Source organism: Ambystoma mexicanum, chromosome 6p (assembly GCF_040938575.1).
Source record: "Ambystoma mexicanum isolate Mex_15411 chromosome 6p, UKY_AmexF1_1, whole genome shotgun sequence".
NCBI lineage: Eukaryota > Metazoa > Chordata > Amphibia > Caudata > Ambystomatidae > Ambystoma > Ambystoma mexicanum.
In genome coordinates, this window is record NC_090935.1 from 162,033,328 (window position 1) to 162,058,822 (window position 25,495).

Sequence of the window (25,495 nt, forward strand, 5' to 3'; positions counted from 1 at the left end):
AATGCAGTAGCAACAATGAGAGCTATACAAGAGATTTGATTTTCATATAACAATTGCATCTGCATCCTGCTGTACACCAAGACACAATGGGCCTCATTATGAGTTTGGCGGTGTGTCAAAAAATGGTGGTAATGTGGTCACAGATGGTGGTAACAGATTTACCACTGCATTATGACCGCATTACTGCACTGCCAAACTATGGGTTTGGAGGTAAGGTGGAAGAAAACCTCCAGCAAAATGGTGGTGGTAATTCCGCCACCTGACCGTAAAAAATGGCAATTTTGGTGGAATTACTGCCAGTAGTAATTCTGTCGAAATCTCCACAGAGTCGTATGGACTCCATAAAAGGCGACCAACACCACCGTACCAACACTTGTAATTCAGCAGTAATTCCGCCAGGAACAAATAGCGATAACAGTAAATCTGTTTTGTGGTATCTCGCGGATTTACTGCTGAGAACTTGTAATGAGTCCCACAATGTGCTCTATGGTTTTGTAAATCTATGTGATGGCATGCTACTTTCTGCAATGCACTAATTTACATGCAGACGGATTGAATTAAGAAATATAACCAAATGGGGGTTCATGACCGGGCCAGATAATGGCCCGGGCCAGTTAGACACTTGAGCGAAGCAAGGGCTTTTACGATAGCCCGGGGCATTACCTGCCTCCTCAGTAATGCCCCCTCGCTCTGCAAGGGTTATATTGCTATTAGTATCCCGGCATGAGGTACCTGTATACCAATACGTTTTTTTTTAAGTTCAGAAACGTGTTTGCCGTTAATCAACTTGAAAAAGAAAATACCCAAAAATATGCCCGTCATGGATCGGGAGAAAGGAACTACATGTAGTCCCTCCTCCCTTTTCATGGGGGCCATTTGCGTGTCAGGGCAGCACTGGGAATACTACTGTTCCCGGTGCCGGCGAGGGATATGACAGCGGCAGTTTGACGAATCAACTTCCGGGGCACCAGTGGTCCAGGGATGAATATCGGTTTCTAACCCATTCATCAACCCCACACCTCTCATACACCAGAAGGGATCCAAACAGATTGGAATACAAGTAAATTAGAAGACCTCCTTGTCCAATTTTGGTAACGTGGAAGGCTTATCTCCGCATGGTTGTGGATCATTAGCTAGTTGCAATACTGCAAAAATGCAATTATTACCCAATGATAAAAGGGACTGTGCAGTCAAGGTTGTATAAAAGTATCTACTTTATTATTACTTCAACAGACAGTTCGAGCACACTACAATTTCAACCACCACTGTAAAGGAACACACAAGACAGACAGTTTCACAAAGGAAAGGGATGCATTCTGGATACTGACAGGAGGGTAGTTGGTAAAGCAATCAGTCTTACAGTTCAAGGTTTTTTGGTTTCAACATCAAAGGGTTGTAACTGTCTCTAAGGGCCTTCAGAGAAGGAACAGGGGGGCAGGACCACAATATACCTGGTGCTGAAGAACTTATTGGTGCTCGACAGCGTTGAGGCGGTTTCACGGCGCTTTGCAGCCCGTGAGACAGAGTTAGTGTCGGGAGACAGCTGTGGGTACTAGGCAGCAGACAGTTCGGCAAGTGAGACTGGATGGACATCTGCAGACTGTCCGGCTCAGGCCAAGAATCGTCATTTCTGTGCTGGTTGGCGGATCTGGAATGCTGGTCAAGGCGTCTCGGACAGATCTGGTGACTGCGGCATGACAACAGTCAGCGGTACAGCCGGATGTGGTTTGAGGACTCGACTGTCTCGAAATTGTCCTTAAAAAGATGGATGCTGGATTATGCTTGGGTGGCACTCCTCCTAGCCTCTTCTCGGGGCCCGTGTCCTTTCAAGGCAGACGGCCCAAAGCTCAGGAGAGTGAATGCAGGCAACAGCCTTGTCCTTTGTCCAGAGACTCTCCGGCACTTCCCACCTAGGAAACTTGCTGTCATAACCTAGCAGGGCACGCTGTGCGCTGGCTGGGTACCGGTTCTGGAGCTGCTGGACAGGTCCTTATGAGTCTGGTATCGCCCTCTGTTCCCTGGGAGATGTTTAGGGGAGGGATCTTGCTTCCCTCTTTGAACTCCTGGCCTTCCTAGTGAAAGATGTAAGGTAGACAGTCCCAATGAGTCCTCCTTCTTACTCCTTTCAAAGTCTTCAGATGATCTGATCAGTGAGAGGTTCATCCCTCTTTTAAAGCCAAATGGGCCCCAGCGATTGGTGTAGGCTAACCCCACCTTAATGAACCAATCCTGGGTCCCACCAACAACCTTCAGTGATGCTTCAGGTCAGAACCAGGGTGTTTGGCAACAGACAGGAGAAGGATGACAACAAATAATTCTAAGTCCCACCCATCTTCCTGTCTGCTGTACATCAAAGTGTCTCCCTAATTAACTGAGTCCTATGCTGCGCTTGATCACAACATGGGCCTCCTTTGAAGTTGGGGGTTGCAGGCAGATTTTCATCTCCTACAATTCACATACCTCCCTGCTCTGAAAGGAGTGGTTCCAGACAGGACATTCACGGCCCTTAGTAAGGAGGGTTGTTAGTACCGAGTTGACACATTGCATTACAAAGAGGTGTTGGTCTCTGCTCTTCATTGTCACTTCCTGCACCGAGGCCTCCCTAAGGCCTGCTAATTAACACTCTTCAGTATTTGCCGCCACCAGCAAGGTGTAACAATGGAGATTCAAATCTATGGGACCTTGAAATGCTAATCAGGCTGCCCACGGCCAGAGGCTTTTGATGCACCCACAGTTGTGAGGAGTCAGCTACACATGAAATGGGAGAGCAGCGCTGGTAAGCGCATAGTACATGACTATTTTTCTGCTGTGCTCTAAGCGTTGAAAATATGTGTGGGAATGGCCCCACATATTTTCCGGAGGTTGATCTCCCATCATTCATTCTTTTAAATGAACAAAAAATCAGATAGCCGAGGTGAGCGCACTCTCCCTTTGCGGATGGTCGAATTCCTCACAGGCAGGTAGGTGGGATGGGGTCAGTGTGGGATAAACATGTGGACAAAGGGAGTGAGGGGTGGGGAGGATGGGGACGCAGGGTTGCAATGGGGCACTTACTTGAGACACGGCAGGGGAAGATCGTGCCCTCCAGCTACGAGGATGCTCAGTGCAAGGGTTTTACCATGTGGTAAAGCCCCCGTTCTGAGCCTCCTCATTGGCTGGGAAGCCAAAACCATGCATTGCTAGGTAATAATGCAGCAAATAGTCAATTTATTAGCCTCCGCCTTCTACAATACATAAGAACACTTTGCAAATTGGTCACATTTTAACCTATCAGACACATACTTTATTATTTTTACCCTCCTACTTAATATCTCAGTGCAAGTCATATGTTAAATGCCAAGTTCTGACTTAGGAAAAAGCACAAAAAAAAACAGCACACCTACCTTTGCCTGTGGGCTGACACCATAGGTTGTGAAAGCGTACTGCCATTGCGGCAGTCCCAAGTGAGTGATCAGCAGTCGATAGTAGGCCGTGAAGGTGTCTGTCAGGAAGTGCCAGTAGAGGGCACGGTCTAGAAACCAGATCTCGGTGTCCAATGACACTACACCTAGAGATCAGAAACGCATAAAAGCTTAATAATATGAGAGTGCAGCAGGAGAATATTAATGTTAGATAATTCATTACATTTTTTATTTTATTTAATTGTTTTTGTATAACACGCTTAATACCCGAATTCGGTTTCTAAGCACAGATCCAGGTTTCGAACCTCTGTTGCTCTGCGGTCTTGCTTCCAAAACCAGCACGTTGCCCCTGTGCTATGACTCTGGAACCTTAATGCAATCTAAAGACTAGTCCCGTTTTGCAGATTTAAGATGTTAAGCATACAACAATTTCACATGCCGGATGTCCCTTATGTTCGATGTCCTTGCATATAGTACGATTTATAGTGGAATGATTGGATTACTTACCAGTCATCTTCATTACTCCTAGTCTTCCTCTTCACAATGATTCTTCATATCTGTGTCCCACCATCCTCCTTTTGGGTGGAGTATGTATACATCTCTTCACCTCCTTGCCAATCAGTTTCTATTGTTCACTTATATCATAGGACCCTTGACTCATTCTGGGAGGAAGAAGAGGCACACAACTGCTGTGTCCAAGAACAGTAGGACAAATAGCCATGAGGATTTGAGGCAAGTAATACACCGATTGCCACCACCTCCATCTTCCTTGTCCCAATACTTATCTTTACCTTTTGAGGACTACAAACACTATGCGCCTGAATGGCCTACGATTTAAAAAAAAGAAAATCACACAGATGACTGACAGAAGATGCTGCACACCAATCCCCTTTATCCAATACCGCTGAGCACTAAGCTTCAACAAGCACCCGAGCTCAGTATGCTTGTGCCAAGCTTGATGAAGGTGTTCGGGTCAGCCCAGGTGGCTGGCCTACAAATGTCCACCAGCGGGACTCTCTGGACATCCGCCCAGGATGCCGTCATGCAGCTCATGGATTGGCCCTGTATCTCAAGAGGTATTGGACCCTTCCCCCTGCATAAGCTGTGCTGATTACCATACAGAGCCATCTGTTAAGAGATGCTATGGAGGACATCTTCCCTGCTCCACCAGTATGAAATGTTTCAAAAAGATTGTCTGACCTTAGCTTTGGGGATGTTTTTCCAGATATGCAAGGATTACCCTATGGATGTCCAAATGAAACCACAGTTCCTCTTCTGCGGTTGAAGATCTGGACAGAAGTCTGCAAGTATCACATCCTGAGAGCGATGGAATTGCAACACCACCTTAGGAAGGCAAAAGAGGTCACAATTTAGAATGCTAATGTCTAGATATACCGTTAGAAAAGAAGGTATGGACCACAAACTCTTATTTTCCCAAGTGTTCAATGTCTGTGACGTGACAGCTTTAAGTGTGTGGAATCCGAGATCTAACCTTGAAGGGAGTCAAAAATGGGTGAGGGGACTTTTGATCCTTAAGTTTACCCGGGACAGATCCCACAGAAGAACCTCAGCTGTGGCCACTGGCCTTTCTAGAAGAAAGCCATTTAGAAATCGGTTCACCAGTGCCTCTACCTCTGCAGGAACCACCCAAGGGTAACAAAAGGCACTAATGGCTAATCACTGAGCCCCCACAGTAATCACTACGATGCCCTTTGAAAAGAAACCTCTTGTAGAGACTGCAGGGTTACTGGGAAGTTGCAGGTAAGAGGCTGATCTGCCCCCTATGCCCCATAACAGAAGGTCAGTACCACGTTACCCCATGAGGCAAAGAGGACCAATATGGGGGTACCAAATCCCGACATATCTCTCGGAACACACATGGGTCCAATCTTGACAGTGGGGAAGCTCCCTGCAGAGAAGAACTGCAGCCGAGTGGTCTACCCCTTTTATGTGCACAGCTCTCATGGTCTCCTCAGTCTGCAATCCTAGTATAAACTTCAATACTGCAAGCCGTCAGGAGGTGAGCTTTGTCTGTTGATACAGGACACAGCAGTGATATTGTCTGTCTGCAGAATCACAGACTTCCCCTGAGGCTGGGTCCTGAATAAATGTAGAGCTCTGAATGTCACGTCAACCTCCTTCCAGTTGGATGACACAGGAAGCAGCTCTGTTTCCATTTTCCCCCATTGACTTGGGGGATCAATGGTTGCGCTCCACACCCTGTCACTAGCATCTGTAGTAAATGTGGTCATACAAACACCACTCAGTGGAATTGTGGGGGCACCCAGCACCCTGCTGTCATTGGCAGGGCTTCTGCTGCTCATTTGGCAAGATTCTTTACCCATCAGGAAGGTGAGACATCCCTTCTGCTCCCTAGCATGGCTGGCTTTTGTATGGGCCCGATGAAATAATAGGGTATTGTACCTTCCTAAGCTACCCTTTGAAGGCCTAGGTCTTGTTGACTGTGAGACTTCCACAATTGATCGGCATGTTTGTAATTGCGGAAAACCCTTACACACCCTCTTCTCCAACTTGCCATTTGAGAGGTCTCGTTTTGGGGGCATCTTCATATCAGTGTTTTTTGCAAAAGCCTCCAGATGCCTGTCTCGTAAATGTATAGGATGTCTACCTGAAAAGACTGCCTCCATATTTGCAGCTGCTCTGGTCCCATCGAATGCCCATCAAATACCAGGCCAGCCAGAAATTCTACTTTGTGCTGCATAGCTACCAGCAATGGATCACATTATGCTCTGTGTTAGGACAGTTTTTCTGAAATCCAACTAAGGGCTTAGTAGAACCATTCAACTGAGGCAGTATAAGACTCCACTCTTAGTATAAAGCTGTACCACCTGAGTATATGGTAGCGTATACAGAGCAGCCAGGCTTATCTTAGGAGGGACAGAGGGCTGTAGAATCAGTACAAATAAATTGTACACATATGGTCCAAAGAAACACTGAAACCAGAGGCGGATCTAACGGTCGCTAGGCAAACAAAAGGCGACCGGGCCCCCCCCCCCGCCCCGGGCCCCCCCGGCCCTTCCACACAACAGGGCCCGCCCCTTCCACACAACAGGGCCCGCCCCTTGCCCGCCCCTTCCACACAACAGGGCCCCGCCCCTTCCACACAACAGGGCCCTTTCATTTTAACACTCCGGGTTCATTCCAATCCTGGGCCAGGACTGGCCCAGGAGACGTGTCTACGTCACAGTGACGCAGTGTTATGTGCCGGCGGTGTGATCCCACGAGGAAAAAGAAGTAATCTCCATTGCCCGGGCCCAGCTGAGAAGAGAAGATGCTGCTCGAGTCGAGGCTGTCGAGTGGTGTTTGCTGTTTGCTGTCTCCTGCCTACTGAAACAACGGGTAAGTTTAGCTATTGTGGGGATTTGTGTCTCCATGCTCCCGTGACTGTCTCCATGGACCATGCTCCCCTCCTGCCCCAGCCCCCCGTGAGTGTCTCCATGCCCCCCTCCCCCCCAGGGCCCCCGTTTGTGTCTCCATGCCCCCCTCCCTCCCCAAGGCCCCCGTTTGTGTCTCCATGCCCCCTCCCTCCCCAAGGCCCCCGTTTGTGTCTCCATGCCCCCCTCCCTCCCCAAGGTCCCCGTTTGTGTCTCCATGCCCCCCTGCCTCCCCAAGGCCCCCGTTTGTGTCTCCATGCCCCCCTGCCTCTCCAAGGCCCCCGTTTGTGTCTCCATGCCCCCCTGCCTCCCCAAGGCCCCCGTTTGTGTCTCCATGCCCCCCTGCCTCCCCAAGGCCCCCGTTTGTGTTTCCATGCCCCCCTGCCTCCCCAAGGCCCCCGTTTGTGTCTCCATGCCCCCCTGCCTCCCCAAGGCCCCCGTTTGTGTCTCCATGCCCCCCTGCCTCCCCAAGGCCCCCGTTTGTGTCTCCATGCCCCCCTGCCTCTCCAAGGCCCCCGTTTGTGTCTCCATGCCCCCCTGCCTCCCCAAGGCCCCCGTTTGTGTCTCCATGCCCCCTGCCTCCCCAAGGCCCCCGTTTGTGTCTCCATGCCCCCCTGCCTCCCCAAGGCCCCCGTTTGTGTCTCCATGCCCCCCTGCCTCCCCAAGGCCCCCGTTTGTGTCTCCATGCCCCCCTGCCTCTCCAAGGCCCCCGTTTGTGGAGCGTAACTGACCCAATATCCTCAAAGCACTGTTACTGTTAAAGACAACTTCATAAAAAATAGCTTTTGTCCCTAAAGTTTGCCATTGTGCACTTGTTACCTCAATTAACTCCGCCCACCCTAAGCTCCGCCTCCATGACCCGCCCACCTAGGGCCCTCTGTCAGGTGCTGCCCACGGGGCCCTTTGCCTTAAATCTGCCACTGACTGAAACACTATGTTTTGTAGAAATAAGTGGGTTATTTAAATACAAGTAGACCAAGGTAAATCCTGGGTAAATACGTACTATCACAGATCCTACATACACATGATAAAAATACAACACTATGCTTTAAAGTACACATACCAAGCACAGACCTATATTTCTAGCTAAGTCAAACCTTTGTAAACACATTCAGTATAGGGCACACCTATTCTTATGGAGTAAAACCATAAGTTACTTTCTGATAACTTTACAGTAATAGTGTTTCACATAACTTTATTCGGGTTAAAACTATAAAAGTATCTCATCACAATTGGTATAAAACATATTAATACCAACAATCCCCAAAAATACAAATCCTGGTGGCATCCAGCAATTTTCTTATACAAAGTTAAAAATATGCATTATTAACATTTTTTGTATATAAATATTACGCACTATAATTCACTGCAATAGCTTATTTTTTAGCGTGGCTTTACTTTACACTTTTGCCCTATGGAGCCACGCTCTGTGAAAGCACTTGGATATAAAGTACACTGAGTTTACATCAACAGTGCTTTTACAGAATGTAACTGCTGTTTCACTCGCTGCAAGGTCCTTAAGGCTAAAAAGCGGCAGCAAATAGCATCTTCTCTGCCCAGTATACCCTGGACAAAATATCAGAAAGTGTTTTATTGATTCCTCTATATTCCCTCAAACTTTAAATTATGTGTCTGTTGTACTTGACCATCTTGCCGTAAAGACGGCCATCATGAGAGTATTAGTACGTAGTTGAAGGAATATGGCTCGAACGTAGGTGGGTGCCACACAATCTAATTAGGATTCGTAACCCTCTACTTGCTTAGTCATATATGGGTCGCCCGTTCTCAATGCAGCACATGCTCTCTTCATCTTCCTAATAGTGGCTTCATAGCACTTTATCTTAACCGTCACCTTGGAACTGGGTAGTGTCCCCGCCGGGGTGGCCCATAGGCTTACCAAGTCCAATTCTTCAAAACCTTTGTGGATGAACCTAAACCATCTAAATCAACCAAAACCAGCTACATTCTGTAAGCTAGGGAGCACTTATCTATACAAGTGCTGGTGTACTCCACAGTCTGATCCAGTATAACAGTGGCTAGTTTGCTAGTACTTCACTAATGGGCTTCAGATTGCATTCCCAGCGTAAGCTGGCCATGGGGGCACCCTTAATTTGCATTAGCAAACACTGCAAAACATTGTTATCAACTACATTGATCTCTTTTGTTTTACTATGACCCCAAAGCTCGGCCCCATATGAAGATGCCGCCCATCCTTGGGCTTTATACAGTTTTAGGACTGGGGAATTAGCACCCTTGCCATACCTGTGGTAGAAGAAGCGAACTCCGCCACTATACTTTTCCAGCGTTGCTGTGGCTATTTACAGGTGGGCCGACCAGGTCTGGTCATCCGAGAACCTAATCCGTAGGTAATCGTAATTGACATACCTGCTCCAGAGCATAGTGTTCAACCAACATCTGTAGTTTAACCTTCTTGTGATTTTTCAGGCCAAATACTATTACCTTAGTTTTTTCTAGGTTGAGTGTCATTGAGAGCTCTTCACATTGCTCAATTCAAGTTTTCAAATGTTGCCTCCAACACATTGGTGTAGTGGATAATAGCAGAGCATCATCGGCATAAAACAGTGCTGGAAATGTGTATTTTCCCATCGTAGGCGGATCTAGACCGGCTGCTAACAGTTCCTCTATTATAATAAACACCCCTGTCGAACCACCCTCTCTACAGGAAAGGAATCTGTGGCCTCACTGTCCAACCCCCACCTCACTGTCGCCCTATTACCCGTGTAAAGTGCCTGGATAGCAGCCAATCGCGGCCCTGGGAGTCCCTTCTCTCAACATAGATTACAGCTTGCTGAGAGAGATTCTATCAAACGCTGTGCAAAGATCTATGAATATTGCATAGATTCTAACATGCTGCAGCATTCAACTTGAAACATTGATCCACCGTACTTATGATAGGCAAAAACCCAGCTTGGAAATGATTAATAATGCTACTCTCCAGAGCCCATTGTTGCATGTGAGTCAACAACACTTTAGTAGACACCTTGCCCACTGCATCTAGGAGAGAGATGGGGCTATATTTCCTGGATTTTTAGTATCAACCTTCTTATACAGTGGGATAATTTTGGCATCAACCCATGACTGAGGGACACCCCCTGACCCTGCGACAAAATCAAACACATTTCATCCGAGGGGCCCAGACCCAGAGCTCATCTTTCAACAAGTCAATATTTATCATCGGGCCCAGGGGCCTTTCCACAACCTAAGCACTTGATGGCCTCTTCTACCTCTCCAATTGAAAAGGCTACTGGGTCCCTTGTGCTACATGCAGTATTATGTCGCTGGGGTGGTTCTTGTGGTTCAGACTGTTCCTTCTTATATAACATACTAAAATGTTGATAGCATGAGCTCTGAGAGATTTTGCATGAAACAAGTTCTGCTGGTTGAGTCCTCACTACCAACAAGTAAACAAAAAAATGTACTTGATCACCCTTCACATTACAGGTAACAGTTCTAGCCATTTCTTATGAATGAACTGTAGATTTTTTGATGCTACCATTGATTTATAGTAAATGGGCTTTATCGATCATATCCAAATTTTTAAGATATGATGAAAGGTCATTTTTAGCCTGTTGGCAGTCGTTGTCAAATCAGCCCTTGTTACCCAGGTTATGCCTTCTTATTTTCCCTGCTGGCTTGACGAAAAAGTGGGACAAAAGCATCATAATGTCAGTTTACAATTCTCCAACACTAGCGGAAGTTCCATCATCCATGCAAATGCCCACTATATGAGGGCCAATACTTGCATAGACACATGGCTTGACCACATCCAAGTCTAGTGTCAACCTTTTTACCACCTTTCTCGATTGACCAGCGACCGTAACTGCATTCCTGCCCTTCTGACCACCCGATCTTAAATACCTCAGAGGTATCCTTCCGTTCCTCTGTTTCCCCCAGAAGCTCACTGTCTCCAGAGCACTGGTTCTCTCTAGGCTGGACTACTGCAACAACCTCTTTCTAAATCTGCCTGCTTCTACTCTCCGCCCTCTGCAACTCATCCAAAACAGGACTGCGAGGCTTGTCCTTGGCCTCAAGCAAGCCCAGGAATCTTATCTCTCCAGGACTGGACTGAAATCTCTGCACTGGCTCCCAGAGACTGCATTGTCCACAAGGCCTTCTGGGGTCTGGGGCCTCAATACCCTCAACTGTCTCTTCATAAATATCTTCCTCCTCAAGCTCTCCGCTCATCCACCTCCAACTCCCTCAGTGTCAGCCGCTTCTCCAAGCAACAAGTTGGTGGTAGATCTCTCTCTTCGGCGGGGTCCTCCCTCTGGAAAAGCCTCCCGTCCTCCCTGAAACTTGAGGAGAATCATCTCCGGTTCTGGAAGCACCTTAAAACCTTCCTCTTTGGTTCTGCTTTCTCTTCCCCTCTCCCCTGCTGAATTCCTGGTTGAAACTGAGATTGCACTGGGTTCCTGGCCGCCCTTCTGATCCCGGGCCCTGGCCCCAGCAGTTGCACACCTGCACCGCCTCCCTGGCAACCACCGCTCTTGGTGACTGTTTCTGTATCCCCACAGTCCCCCTACTAGAACTTATGTATTCACTTACCTTGCACTTGCCCCCGTTGGTCGTATTTGTATTTCTCTATTTATTTTTTTATCCCATGTACTGCACTGTCTCCTCCCCCTTCCCCTTCCCCCTCGCTCTTTTCCCCTTCCCCCCCTTCCTATGCACTTGTGCGATCAGAATGATACTGGGCCTAGGGAGATCATTGTCTGTCTTCCCTCTGTTCCCCCTCCCTTGCCCCGTCGTGCCTTGAAACACGCATTATAGGCGCATTATAAATGCCATATCATATATCATATCACTGCAGCACAAAACTTACAACAGAACTTAGTGGGTAATGGTCACTGTCGCTTTGGGTAATCACCTCAATGCTTATTACCTTGTCCTAATCAACCATACGGATTAGAACATAATCAATCCTTGAGCTACCTTGGAGCCCTGTGTAGGCGACTCCTGTTGGCTTATCTGGCATAATCCTCCCATTGCAAGAATGTAATAAAAGGGTAGTAGATCCGGTCAGTTATACTGTGACGTTCAGCAAGAAATTACTTAGTAAATCAACTGGACAATACATACTTTTCAGTGGAACACTTATTCTAGGAACAGTAAAAATCTATAACTCCGATTCAGGATAACAGTTATTCTAGGGGAGCTGGACCTTGGGCTGTAATATTGAATTACAGTTGCCTTTCAGTTCACAGACTAAGGGAAGCAATAACTTGTTAACTTGTTCTTGGATGGCACACAGCTATGCAAGGTAAGTAAAACTGCTATAATACGTTTATAAGGAGCTACCAGCAACCTAAAAGGTAAGTATGACATAGGCAGACTTATTATGGACAGGCTAACAGCAAGTCAGGGAAAGCAAGACCCAACTGGGGACACTTATACAATTATCATAACAAGAATATGTTAGAGAGGAGCTAGTGCTTTGGTTAGCGCCTTCCTGCACCCCTCAAGCGCTTTACAATGAGGCAAGACCTCTCTAAGCACTATAGCACTGAGAAAGCTTTTTTCATGCAAATATAAATCACATACAGGCGTGTCCAGCCACTAAATGAAAATAGTATTAAATATAAGGCAGAGATAATTATTTAGCTGAATATATTATTAAAACTGGTAAAGGGTAGTTAGCTTTGCTTAAAGCACACAGTGAATTCAGCCTGTGCTAAAAATAGACTACATGCATTGCGTGTGGCCCGGCTAGCTTTAGCAGAAAGCACGGGGTAGCTTAGCAGCTGTCCCTGCCCATCACAAGCCAATGGAGATTAAAAAAGATTTAGCACGACAGACAGAGTGATATGGGAAAATAGGTTTTTTTGTAGAAATTACTGGACCAGATCAAATATAATTATGTTGAGTTAAGTGTTGAGGGAATGGCAGGAAGATGAGTTTATGTATGAATGTTCATAACATAGCAAATTATGCTAAACAAGAGCGACAAGGTATTCCTGCAGAGGCAGCATTATGTTAAAGTAGTCTGTCCCAAACGGAACGCAGCCATGCCAGAAGGAAGAAGGCCAATTCTGGATGAGCTCTGCCGGTATCCAGTAACTAAGTCAAGAGTATTTAAGCCCCAGGCCCAGCACCAGTCTTCAGGACCGGGGAGCGGTTGAGGGACAGAATATACAGCTCTGGGGCAGATTTCTTTGCCAATCCTCACTTCCGTACAGATTAAATTTGTTAAATTTTGCAAGATAGACTCATGGCCTTAATTCCCTAGAGGGGTGCATTTACTCTGGTGTGAGCGTGATCAGGTGGTACCCCAACATATTTAAGGGGTGCTCCTATAAGTTGGGGTTCACTTTCAAATAATAAAGTGAAACCAGCAGTATAACTTTTGGGAAGAGGGGAAACCAATTCAAAGGAGAGTATGTTACCCTTGTATCTACTGCCTGTTAGAATGGCGAGACAGTTTGTAAGGAAAGTAAGACTTTGAGAATACTTATTTTAAAAGTGTGAGAAACCAGAGGGTGACTCACCCGCTAGCCCCCGTGGAGATATATATATACGTATATATATATATCTCCCCGATACCTAAGGGCACAGCCATCGCCTTTGGATCCAGACCCTGGGGTGGACCAGTGCAGGAGGAGCACCTGGGTGAGGCGTCCTTGGGGAGTGGTGTGGGATGATTCAACCCACTTTTGCTCTACCAGGCGGCATCACTGTGTTCTGATGGTGCCAGAAACATCAAAATGACTGCAAATAAATTCTTGTGCGCGCCAAAACCTCTGAAAACCGCGCTCTGCAAAACACAAAAAGATGGCTGCCCAATCTGCCATGCATGTTGTCAGTGGTGGAACAGAGATCTCACTCCTGAAACATGTCACTGGGCTCAACAACATGTGAAGATGGAGCACAGAAGGAAAAGCAGTGCTTTGCTAACTGAAACCCCAAAATCTTGCTTTAAATCTTTTTCTTTGTTGCTGAAACTATGGAATGCCGGTACAAAACACCCTCAAACATCCAAAATTTCTGCTGGGTGATACAATTCACTTAGTTCAAGAAATCATTATGAACATGCAATGTCCTGAAAAGCCGAAAGTATCAAAGAAACATCCACAGCAAAAGTTGCCTGCCTGTGAAATCTGTCAAAATCTGGTCGCAGTACCCTCGGCCACCTGAATGACAGCTGTCAGAAGCCTGCATGATGAACTTTAAAACCTGTATAACTGAAACCAAATGTTTGAAATCTAAGTGGCCTGTTCCTGAGAGTAACCTATGTTGTAATTGTTAATCCCATGGTTTAGAATCTGAAATAAGTGTTCTAGCTGCTAGTTTGAAATCACAAGTTTGTTTTTAAGCCAAGGAAAAATGCAAAAGAATTAACATTAAATTTAAGCCTGGCTAAAAGCCACCCAAACTGGAATAACAGCTCTCCTTCCAGCTCTCTCCACCGGGAAATCACACCTATGTGATGATTATAGGGTGGGGGAAGAATGTGGTCTGCAGTGTGAAGGGTCGGAAAATGGTTTCTGCCCAGGAGAGACAGGGAGGAGAGTGTTTTTGAACTGCAGGGAGACAGAAGGAGGTGGAGACAAACAGCCATCTATGGCCGAACATTCACAAAGAACATTTTGTTCAAATACATATAACTTACAATGTAAAATTGTGAAAAATGTAGAAATAACAGCATTGTTAATGTAATTTCTGGATGCACGGGTGGAAAGGCGCCAAAACTTTGTGGTATGTTCTGGGAAGAAACGGCGGAAAATGTGGTATTACACAAAATGTATTTCTGATAGAAGTTTGAAACGTTACGCACTTATGACCATGTTATATGCGCACACTTGTACAAATATGCTGATAAACTGGACATTGTGTTCCTGATAAAAATGGCAAAATTCGGTGGAAAGCAGACACAAGATCCTACAGCGACAGGGTTTTGAGGAGTATCTGCTACTCAAAGTATGTGATCTATGTATGTGGTTGTTATAGAGGTTGCATAGGTGGAAATATGTATTGTACCAAAAGTCGATTTTGTGTTTTGTGTTTAAGAGGCTAGGGGTGGACTCTAGGCCTCATGAAATCCACACAAGCAAGGTGACATCCTGTTTCTCTCCTCCTATCAAGGCAGAGAGGAGACCTGGACCAATACCTGTCCAAGGGGCGAGCTTAGGATAAACCAGCACACACACCCCTTTTTCATAAGCATAAATAGAGTCAGTTCAGCACTTAGAGACACACAGATTCACCCACTATCCCGATGCTGGCAAAGCACCCTGCAGCAGAATTATCCATCTTACTTGCTCCAGACTCCAGAAACTTGGCAAAGCAGAAAGGCCCATTATATAGCTGAACCATTTTCAGCGAGGCCTTAAATTTCCAGAACCAGAACCAACCGCAGAAACCTAAGGGGAAAATCTAACAAATAGCCGGGCTGTGCTGCACTGCTTGCCTGCTAAAAGAATTATCATCAGAACCAAAAGATCCAATCCAGTTGTGCCGTGCTGTGACCAGAGTCATTGCAGATCAGATCCAGTCCTATTGTGCCGTGCCGTGTCCCGAGCGCCTTGACGATGCCAAATCCGATGTGCCCAGCATTCTGTCCAGACCAGAATCCCTGACGGTTCCGTTTGAAACACATCTAGTGAATATCTATAAATAGAACTGTGTCACTAGCTTATGTACCTTGCTTAATTAATCCGCATCTTAAATCCATCCTCTCTTTCTTTCCGAGCCAGTATTGTTAGAACTATCTTTGCATGGACTCCTCTCTCATATGTGTTCCTAAACCCTAACTTCCTATTGATTGATTAAGAAAGTAATTCCCAAACCAAACAAAGTATAGTATCACACCTGAACTGGTCTGATCGGCCGCGAATGACCTTCCTGTGTGGCATTTTACTTTTTGGTAGTCTTTAACATAGTGTAAGAAATTATTTTTGTCATTTTAAAAGTGCATTCCTGTTTTGCATTCTTGAATCTATCTCGAAGAACTACCTCCACTAAAACCTCCATAACTCGTGTGCTAGAAATAAAAATTTGTGTGCTAGAAACAAAATGTCAACGTCTGCTTGTAGCTAACATCAACAGATTTAATTCACATCTAAAACCACATCTCACATCCATACGGTTCTCCCGTAATCGCGATTACCGCGCACTGAAACGTTTGCCTCAAATTTCGTTTAAGGGAAATTCTGACACATGTCAAACAGCTTTTGATTGCTCTGACCTTAATTTTAAGATTTCACATTGTTTCTTAGTATCAAATAATTGCTAGTGTTTATGTACAACTATCAAAAGCAGCTCCAATAAAAATTTAAACAAGTTCAGCAATTTAGACCATATTTAGTGTTTTTGCACATTCCATTCTCAGATAACTTTAAAAACCATTTTGACAGCTTGCCCATCAATTCCGTTTCTCTGCTGTGTTTGCTGGGGAAAATTGGGATTGACATTTTGTTTGAATTCTGCCATTCCTGAATACCTGCTCTCTCTCCTCCTATCTATTTACATTGCCTATTGGGGGCTTGAGGGGTGTGCAGGGGGAACTAGTAACCACACTGCTATTTGATCTGAACACACACCAAAGTATTATTTCTGTGCTGAATTGTTTTGCTCACTATTACTTCTTGTGTATTAAAGAGATTATTTAGTGTTACATCACCACATTGGTCATCATTGTGTACCCATTAAAACAGTGTGATTGAATTGTAACTACATAAATAATAAATATTTTAACTTTGCAAACCAGCCTGATTCCTGGTTTAGTGTGACCCCGGGGGGGGAGGGATGGGTTCCAAGAGAGGGGCGTGATATGAGTGGTATATCGTTCAGAATAAAATAACTTTTAGCCAACAATAAATAAGGATTTCAGTTGTGCATTACACGCTAGGCGTTGACTTAGGTGTGGGCCGGATTGAAATCACTTACAGTGGGACACCGTATGGCGATATGCAGTATCCCTTTCCCTCCAACACCATTAAACTGTCCGACCAGGTAGGATATCGGGGAACTTTAACTCCCCACCATCCCTCGAACACTGCTATACAGACAGCCTGCTCTGAGAGAACACAGACTAGTACCCGAGCAATGTATCTGACCTGTCCCACTATCATGGTCAGGCAGAGTCAGGCAATTACCTTTGACACCACACACCTAACAAATTGAACTTTCCCACATAGATATAATGCAGAACACAAGAGCACACTTAGAGCAAGGCAAAGCACATGAAGGAGCAGTTCTTCCCAGCTAGCAGCTAAGTCGATGGAGAGGGACGGCAGATCGAGAAAGGAGAACAAGGAAGGAGATACCCTTGGCCTTTTCCATGAGCGATCGTTATATTCCTAGGAGCTTGAAACCAGCATGTGTAAGGCCAAGAAGAGAAACTGAAGAACCCTGCATTGTGTGTCCGAGATATCCGGGGCCCTCCTGCATGACTGGCCGACTCGGGTAGGAGCAGCAGCCACCGTGGAATTGTCCTTGGCTCCGAGATCAAAGCTGCAAACAGAGAAATCAACAAAGCTGGTGAGTTGAAGGAAACTGTACGAGGGTGGTCTGTGTTGAAACGAAGGTTGCAAGCGGCAACATTGTTACACGAAAGAGCGAACATTGAAGCATTTGATGAAAGACGCGGGTAAAGGTCAGACGGCTGATGAATTGTTTGAACACTTAACGTGAACTAAGATACAAGATAGGGTGGTCCGGCGCTGCGTGTGTGCCCAATCGAAGGTCTTTGACTGATGTATCCCACAAAGAAGTGACAAAAGGAACTGTAATATGTAATATACTGTGATATGTGAATGTGAAAACGAAGAATAGAAATCCAGTAAGAATAAATCGAAGTGGTCCTACGAGGGAATAAGTAAAATCCATCGCAGACAAAAGTCTTCGATTATGAATACATGCATCAAGGTCTGAGCCCGGCTGAGGGAGAACTATCGTGAATTTATCGAACTCCGATATAAGGAGAAAGCAAGAATGCAACGTCCGAGCCTGATCAAGGGAGACCAATTGTGAATTGGTGTATAAAAGGGGTCCGAGCCTGGCTGAGGGAGACCTAGGGTGAACAGTGCACCCAAGACTTTCCAAGCGTGAAACACCTTTAATGAGAACTTTGATGTTGTGTTTTGTATCCATGGCATTCTACGATTGAGACACTTGAATGAATGGAAAGAGACTTTGTCGCAGAAGGCCCTGGTTTCTATCATGAACTGCATACTTGTGCTTTAGAAGTCAGAGTCAGTGCTAAGCTCGAGTGTGCCATCATGCTGAAAATGTGGGGAAGGGAAGCTAATTGGCCAGCTGTCCTGACTTATTGTTTCTTGAACACTCTTTCTTTTGCATACATCATTTTTCCTGATCATTTGTATTTAGAATCAGGGATTGGCAATGGGTTTATTAGTATAGTCCTTTTTTATTTTGACAAGACTCCACTAGGACCATGTTATTTTTGCATGTCGCTTGCTCCCATACTTAGATAGGCGTTCATCCAAACCATTGAAGTTCAATAAACACACTTGAACTGTGATCACTTGTGTCTGTCTTCTCTGTTTGATACCATGCCTTCCTTGCAGACGGCACAGAGATTATTCAAGCTAAGTAAATCCTATATATACATTTCAGAATGGCAGAACCTATCTAAGGTAAGTAATAACGTTTTGTAACTATTCCCTCTGAGAGTTTAAAGTTAGGGTCCAGGGACTTTAGACACCCTAAAAGATTCCAGCATAGGGCCTGGATGGCCTGGATGAACTGCACGAGAGACATCCCAATCACAATAGCACCCCAAGCAAACACAGGAATTGCAAGCAACTGAAGGTAAGTAAATACCACAGCCAACACTGTACCTGAGCACAAAAGAAGTGTTGCTGCAGGAAGACTTCAGGATATGCAGCCAAAAACCCGGTTGATGGATTCCTCAGTCTAGAAGACGGAAGACAGGAATTTGGAAGGACTTTTGGAGCAAGGATCATGGAAGAAGGCTCCAGGGAAGGTTTTACTCATGGCTGAATGCGACTCTGCATATTGTGCACCTTTTTGCAGAAGCACAGAAGAAGACAGAATATTGCTGGTCTGATTCTCGTTGTTTTCAGCACTCTGATGAGGAGACTATCTGGATTTGATTCAGGTGTCTGGAGGTCCAGCAAGAGGCCCACAACGTTTCAGCAAGATTTGGAATTCACAAGATTGTGCACAACACAATGGCTTGAGGGCCCAGGGTATTGTGGAATTACAGCTTCGCAAGGTCGCAGCAGAATGTGGGATGGCTCAAAATGCAGGTCTTCTTGCGTCTAGTGGGTGCCACCAGACTCTGGATGGGAATCCCCAGGTCGATTGGAAGGAAGGGGGAACAGCAGGCTCCGGTCGCTGGAAATTGCTACGGCCTTCGTTTCTTCATTATCCTCTTCGGTTTCAGCTCCAGTGGTATACTTGTCTGCGGCTTCAATGTTCGGAGTTTTTATCAGGAACTACAGAACAATGTCTGCATTCTCTCCCCGCATTTTACAGAAAAGGGCTGTCTGGCTGTCGAATCAGGAAAGCCAGCCCCCCCCACTGGGAGTTCGCTTTCAGGCAAGGTGGAAGACAAAGGGATGCAGAGGTTTGTACTCCTTTCTCGCTTCCTGCCTTTCCAGGCACTCTGGAGCCTGGGTGGGAATCCACAGGACAAAACAGCTACTGAGAACGTCTGTCCAGAAATCAGAAACAGCAAGCCCACAAGAAATGTAGAAAAAAGAAGGAACCCCCCCATTTTAGAAAGCTCATATGAAAAACCTGCCTAACACTCTGTGTTCTATAGCATGCTTTAGATTTTGAAACCCATTCAGAACGGTCTTGGATGTATAGCAAGCATACATATTCATCCTAAGGGACAGCCTTTCACCTTCTTGTCCCCTTGGCCTCTTTTCTAAGCATATTCTGGCATGGAGGACCTCCCTACGAGGCTGTGTAGAATCTGATTCTTGACTAGTGTCAGTGGAAGGGATTTTTCCTCTCCCTTAAGAGAGTAGAGTTTCACTATAAATCTGGGCACGTTCCATCGTCTCAGAATCTTACGCTTTATGTCCTTAATCACTGGAAACCCTCTTTTTCTTGAGGGTTTAAATTGGTGAATATCTGCGACTTCTTCAGAGTCTGTAGAATCCAAGTCAACTTCTCTTAACACGTCTGCTACTGCGTCACTTTCAAGGAATTTTCCTTCATGGTCATCATCCTCTGCTAATGCAGAGGAACATGAGGAGAAGGATTCCTCAGAGGCGGATTAACAGGAAGGGACCCCGGCACTCTAATTTTTCCCCCCTTCTCCTTACTCAAGTCTGCTTCACAAATTTCTTCACCAAAGCAGCCGATAGCCCATATTTACTTCTCTTTTCTATTCTCATTTTATCGCTGGTTTGTACTGCACATTCCGTATTAGGAGGAAATTGCCCTAATTACAAAATGCTTTTACTCTCCAATGGTCACTGATCAGAACACTACATGCATCGACCCACAAAGTGTTGCCCTTTTAAGCGTCTTTGCCAGCATCGAAGCATCCTTCCCAATTAAACTTGGCCACACTTAGCTCAACTTTTTAGGTGCCGATTCTGTGCCTTACATTTATGTTCATGCAGCACTAACCTTATAATCATCTGGGAGCAGAGCTTCACTGAACCCTCGCTCCTCCCTTATCGCTACAGAGGCAAATGGGCTGGACCTTGGCCCATGCCCTTATTTTCTGGGGGAAAAGAAGACTCTCGCCCTCCACCCCAGTTGAGCCCAAGCCTTGCTGGGGACCCACCCACCAGCAAGCTCTTCACCTCTCTTCTCCGAGCGACGCATCACTCTTCCCCCAGTGCTCTCATTGCTCCACCTGCTAACCTCACACACAGGTCTGCAAGGGGACAATACCCCCCCGGATTAAGTGCAAGCCTTGGAGGTCTATATCAGAGGTTGAGGGGGTCTGGGCCAGGTTGTCCCCAGAGCCCTACACTCCTGAGGGGGGCCATTGGTCCCTGCCGAGAGAGAAGTAAATGATTAACTAATGGGCAATGGGGTGGAGGGTTGCATATATTCTCAACCAATATGAAGAGTTGACTGGGCAAGGGATGAAAGCATGTATTATTGGCTTGTGTTTGGTAGGAGGACAACCCAAAAGTGAGTACTAGGGGGATGGAGGAAGAAGGATGTGTAGGTATTACTCTAGTTTATTGACCACTTAGGAAGAGTGCACATGAAATGTGGGCTCCATAAAGTCATGGAATTGTCTGCTGACTGAAAAAGGAAATGGTGGAACCCCTTGATATTAAATCTACTTTCTTTCTATCTTGGCTGTAGGAACGTGCCTTCATCAAGCACACTAGTAATCTTTTTACTCGCTCTTCTGGAGAAATCAGGGTCATTCAACATTGAGGATCACACATTCACCCTGGAGACAGAAGCTGTAAGGCTAGGTGATGCAACAAAGTGCCCTGTGTGTCCTGTTATGCCAGAGAAGAAACAGCACACTAGGGTAAGGACTTTTGCCATCAACCACTGGTGTAAACCTCTGGGTTCTTAGAGTCTCCTCCACTGTCTCCTCTTATTCAACATATGTTCAACTGTTGCTTGCTCTGCTCTGGGACCTGTTTTTTTTTAAAAGTCCCTTCATGTGCAGATGTGGTCATTATAAGAGTGTTGAAAGGTTTGCATAGGGTATGACAGTAGATGAGTAGTAGTAATAGTAGCCTAAAGGTCCATGGATTTAAAAAAGAAAAAAAAAAAACTGGAGGTGTTGTTATTCCGGACATCGTACATGCTCAATGCATCTGCCACAAGAGCAAGCTGCCTGTTCTGAACACATATTTCTCTATGAAGGTAAAGAAATGTGGAGTGATCAGGAATAAAAACTCAAACCTGAATTTGTTAACTGGCACAATGGTGGTCAAGGTGCATTTCCACCTGCCCCCAGCTCAGTACAGTAATCAATTTCATTCCAACATCGAAAGCCGTCATGGGTGCACTGCTCAATGTAGATCAGAACTAAAAAAAAAAAAAAACTCTGTGCACAGCTTATCACTTCTTTATCATCCTTAGAATGTTGGACTTGCAGTGGCAATGGATCATTTGCAGGCAATACGAGGTTGCATTGCCTGCTAATCTCTTCTAGCTCGCAGATTCGCCCCAGTGGTACAATGGCATCTCAGAGCACCACTATTTCCTCCAGCGCACCGTGTGCCTATTGTCCCTCCCACACATCGCAGCAGCAGGAGGAGCACTCCGCCTTCTTCCCCAAAGATCTGGATCAAGATGCAGCCAAAGCCCATTGACTAACCAAAGTGCAATACACTCACTGATCATGTTGTGAACAAATTCTCCCTCCTCTCACTCGTCCCTTTTGGAGTGTAGAACAGTGGAGTTACAATAACTTTATTGCGCCCGCCGCCTTATGGGCTGCTTCCATTCAGCCATTAGCGTGGTCTCTAGTGGGGAATGATCCGCTGTTTCCAGCCCCAACTTCAGGGACACTCTCTCCACAGAGCATCTGAGAATCATCAAATGAATGGACTCTTTCTGAAAAGTTTCTGGGCACATATATTCCACTATTCCGCATCTACACTGCGAGGGCTCTAAGGGCAGGTATCAAACATGCTGACCACATGATCACCACCCACCATCATGCCCCATCTAAAGGTACTTCTTCAAGCTGGGATGTCCACCATATTTTCTGCATCCCAACTTAATTTACCTTTCTTGACGTTTCTGTAAACTAGACACACTTTTCCGTTTCCGTTGCAGGGATCCAATTCAAAGGCGATATGGCGGGAGTCAAAAGACGGCTTTCTTCTCTGGCTTTCCGTACCTTCAATGTGAGAGAAAAGAAGGGTTTTAGGGATTGATCAATTCCGGTTACATGTAAACGTTGTGGAATTTATTTTCAACTTTCATTAGAAACCTCTTTCTTTGTTTAATCCCCCAGATCAGTATCCGGATCCAAGCAAGCTCGCTATAATTTTCCAAGTGTGGCCGGCTCTGTGTTATTAACGAAAAATGTAATCAAAAAACGTTGACAAATAGAAAATACAGAAAAAAATAGTGAATGTTTTTATTTGGGGGCTACAGGGTTCTCCCCAACCCTGCTCCCCGTTTCCCTACGATTATAAATCCACCCCAAATCCTTTCCCCACCCGTTTTAACTCCTAACCCCACTTCCCTTATATGTTTTTTATTAAAATATTCAGTGTTTTTTTCGGTATGTTCTATTTATTAAAAAGGTTATTCGTTATGTTATATTCGTTATCAATGGATACTGCATATCATTGGCACCTCCTGGGGTGGTTCTAGTCAGACAGCAGAGGCACACCTCTCTGCTGGAGAAACAAGTCTACAGTAGAAGACGCTATTGGTTGAAATGAAGGAGAAGCCACACACGGTTAGAGATCTACCTGTACTTTATCCACTGTTGCAGGGAAATAGGTCATTTTACATACCCTTAGTAGGTATGCTTAACATTTTCAAATCTTTCAAGTGCTAGAGCTTTCTCTGTAAGGTCGTCAGAGTGCAACTCTAGAGGTTAAGCTCAACTGGGGCTAAAGTCAGCCTGCTGAATCTTGGCAACTCTCACACTTGTATAGCACTTCCCCTATAGAACTCATACTCATTTTTTGCTCAGCCAAGCCCCTTGGCACTCCCATTGATTCATTTGCACACTAAACTATCAGAGTTTGAACCGGTCACGTCTCTGAGCGCTTTAAGCTCTTGCTCCATCAACTAGTTTCTACCCACCCTACTACTAACTAGCCACAGATATACCCATGCCAAATATTCTATAAACCTGTGTGACAAATTCATTGTGGGTCAGCAGGAATACTGGGATGAACAATGGCACCTAAGGGTTATACATCTAAACATACCCTTCCACTGGTGCAAGAGTGATACGGCCATAAATGTTAAACAGATATAAAACGAACAGTACACGTCCTTAGCCTCTTTGGATAGCATGGGCCGGACAGTAGGCTCTTGAGAAGGTGTGTGCGTCACTATGAAATCGCCAAACAATAATGCAGCAAGTACTGTGACAGGGTCAGAAACCTGAACCTTTCAGGACGAGGGGGGAGGTGAGGGCTCCTCTGAACCTGTGGTGGGAGTCCTACCAGGGTGTTTTACAAAGCCAGTCCTATTCCAGCGGCAGAGTGGGGGAGTTGGGAGGGCCCAGTCACTGTCCACGACACATGTGCATGACTGTAAGTGCAGAGCACCACTGACAATCACCCCATGCCTGTCTTCTAACATGCTGGTCAGTCCCTCCTATCTTCCTTTGAAGGACTCCCACATCCAGAAACCCTTGCGTTGAAGAGCATTGCAGGGAACACACCAGTGAGAGAAGTGACGGCACACATACAAGGAGCAGAAAATTCCTTGCTGAGAACCGGCAGTCAGGACGTTTAGCGCACACCCAAACTCTGAAATTGACTTTCAGAGTAGTGTGTCGCTGTTAAGACACTGGCGGACTTGTGTTCACAAAGAGGGCGTGGCTTATAGGGACTTTTATGTTTTGCCATCTCTGCAACCCAGGCCATGGGTAAGAGAAAGGCAGTGACTGGCCCGGGGAGCTTGGGACAATAGGAGGGGGACAAGGAGAATAAAAGGAATACTGAAAGACAAAGGGAGTATGGATTGTTCTGGTGAGGTCAAGGGAGGAGCAGGCAGACCAGGAGATTAGAAGGAGGAAGGAGAGTGGAGCGGAGTGTGGAAAACAATAAAGAGCGTACACAAGTTGAGGTCACGGTTGGTGATAGAAAGTGGTACTTGGGTATGAGAGTGCATGTATAGTGAATAAGGTGAGTGAGATAGATTAAGTGGGAGTGTAGGGGAATAAGTGCGACCGAGTGAGAAAAGTGATGGAGAGAGTGACAGGAGGATGACTGTGGGACAAGAAGGGGCAGTGTAGTGTAGAGAAGAGCAGTAGGAGTGGAAAGTAGAGCAGAAAGAGTAGTGGGATTAGAAAGTAGTTGTGAGGAAAGCGTAGTGGAGAGTTGTGGGAGTGGAAAGAGTAGTGGGAGCAGAGTATTGTAGACGAGTAGTGGGGATTAGAGAGTACTGGGTGAGAGTGAGAACAGGAGAGGGGCGGAATAGCTATAAGGGACAGAGAGAGGTAGGGAGGGAGAGAGAGAGGAATCAGTCAGAGGGAGAAGGAGAAGGCAGAGGAGCAGAGGACGGTAAGAAGAAGCATTAAACATAAAGGGGAAATAAAAGAAGAGCGTCATAGAAAACGTTTGCATGAGACCCGTGTGACTGGAAGGCACTGGTTCCTGATGTTTGGAGTAGGAACTTTTGAAAGAAGTTAGGCATGTGCAAAACCGGGCTTTTACAAAGTTCAGTCTTAAAATTGTCAAAAGTCTGTTAGTAGGACTCCATGTTAAGATTCACCTAGGTCTCGGAAGGAGTAAGACCGATAAGATAGTTGTGGTTAGGCCATTCCCATCAGCTAGCCAGACCTTAGAAGGTAGGGCTAACAGACCTCTAGTAACCACCTGAGAAGCCTGGACTAGGGTGGAAGGAATCTACAGACAGAAAATACAGAGGGAGAATGACTCAGAATACATACTTGAGGATTCTGGGTAAATCCGAATGTGTGAGTGGGCAACTTGCTACCTCTGAAGGTTGGAAAAAGAAAAAGACAGGAAAAAAGGACAGACAAAAATAAAGAAGGAAATGGAGCTGTCAGGATACTCGCAAATGTAGTTACCCTGTCCGGCGCCATTGCTGCTG

At 45.8% G+C, this 25,495-nt stretch overlaps 1 protein-coding gene across 1 annotated transcript in view; it reads right to left on the reverse strand.

Moving 5' to 3' along the window:
- Window positions 1-25,495, reverse strand: part of TPGS2 (tubulin polyglutamylase complex subunit 2) — a 226,100-nt gene that overhangs the window by 41,575 nt on the left and 159,030 nt on the right. The window contains exons 5-6 of the mRNA XM_069626868.1: window positions 22,473-22,586; window positions 3,384-3,547 (exon numbers count right to left, since the gene is read on the reverse strand). Coding sequence (XP_069482969.1) covers window positions 3,384-3,547; window positions 22,473-22,586 — 278 coding nt within the window. The remainder of the gene's footprint in view (window positions 1-3,383; window positions 3,548-22,472; window positions 22,587-25,495) is intronic.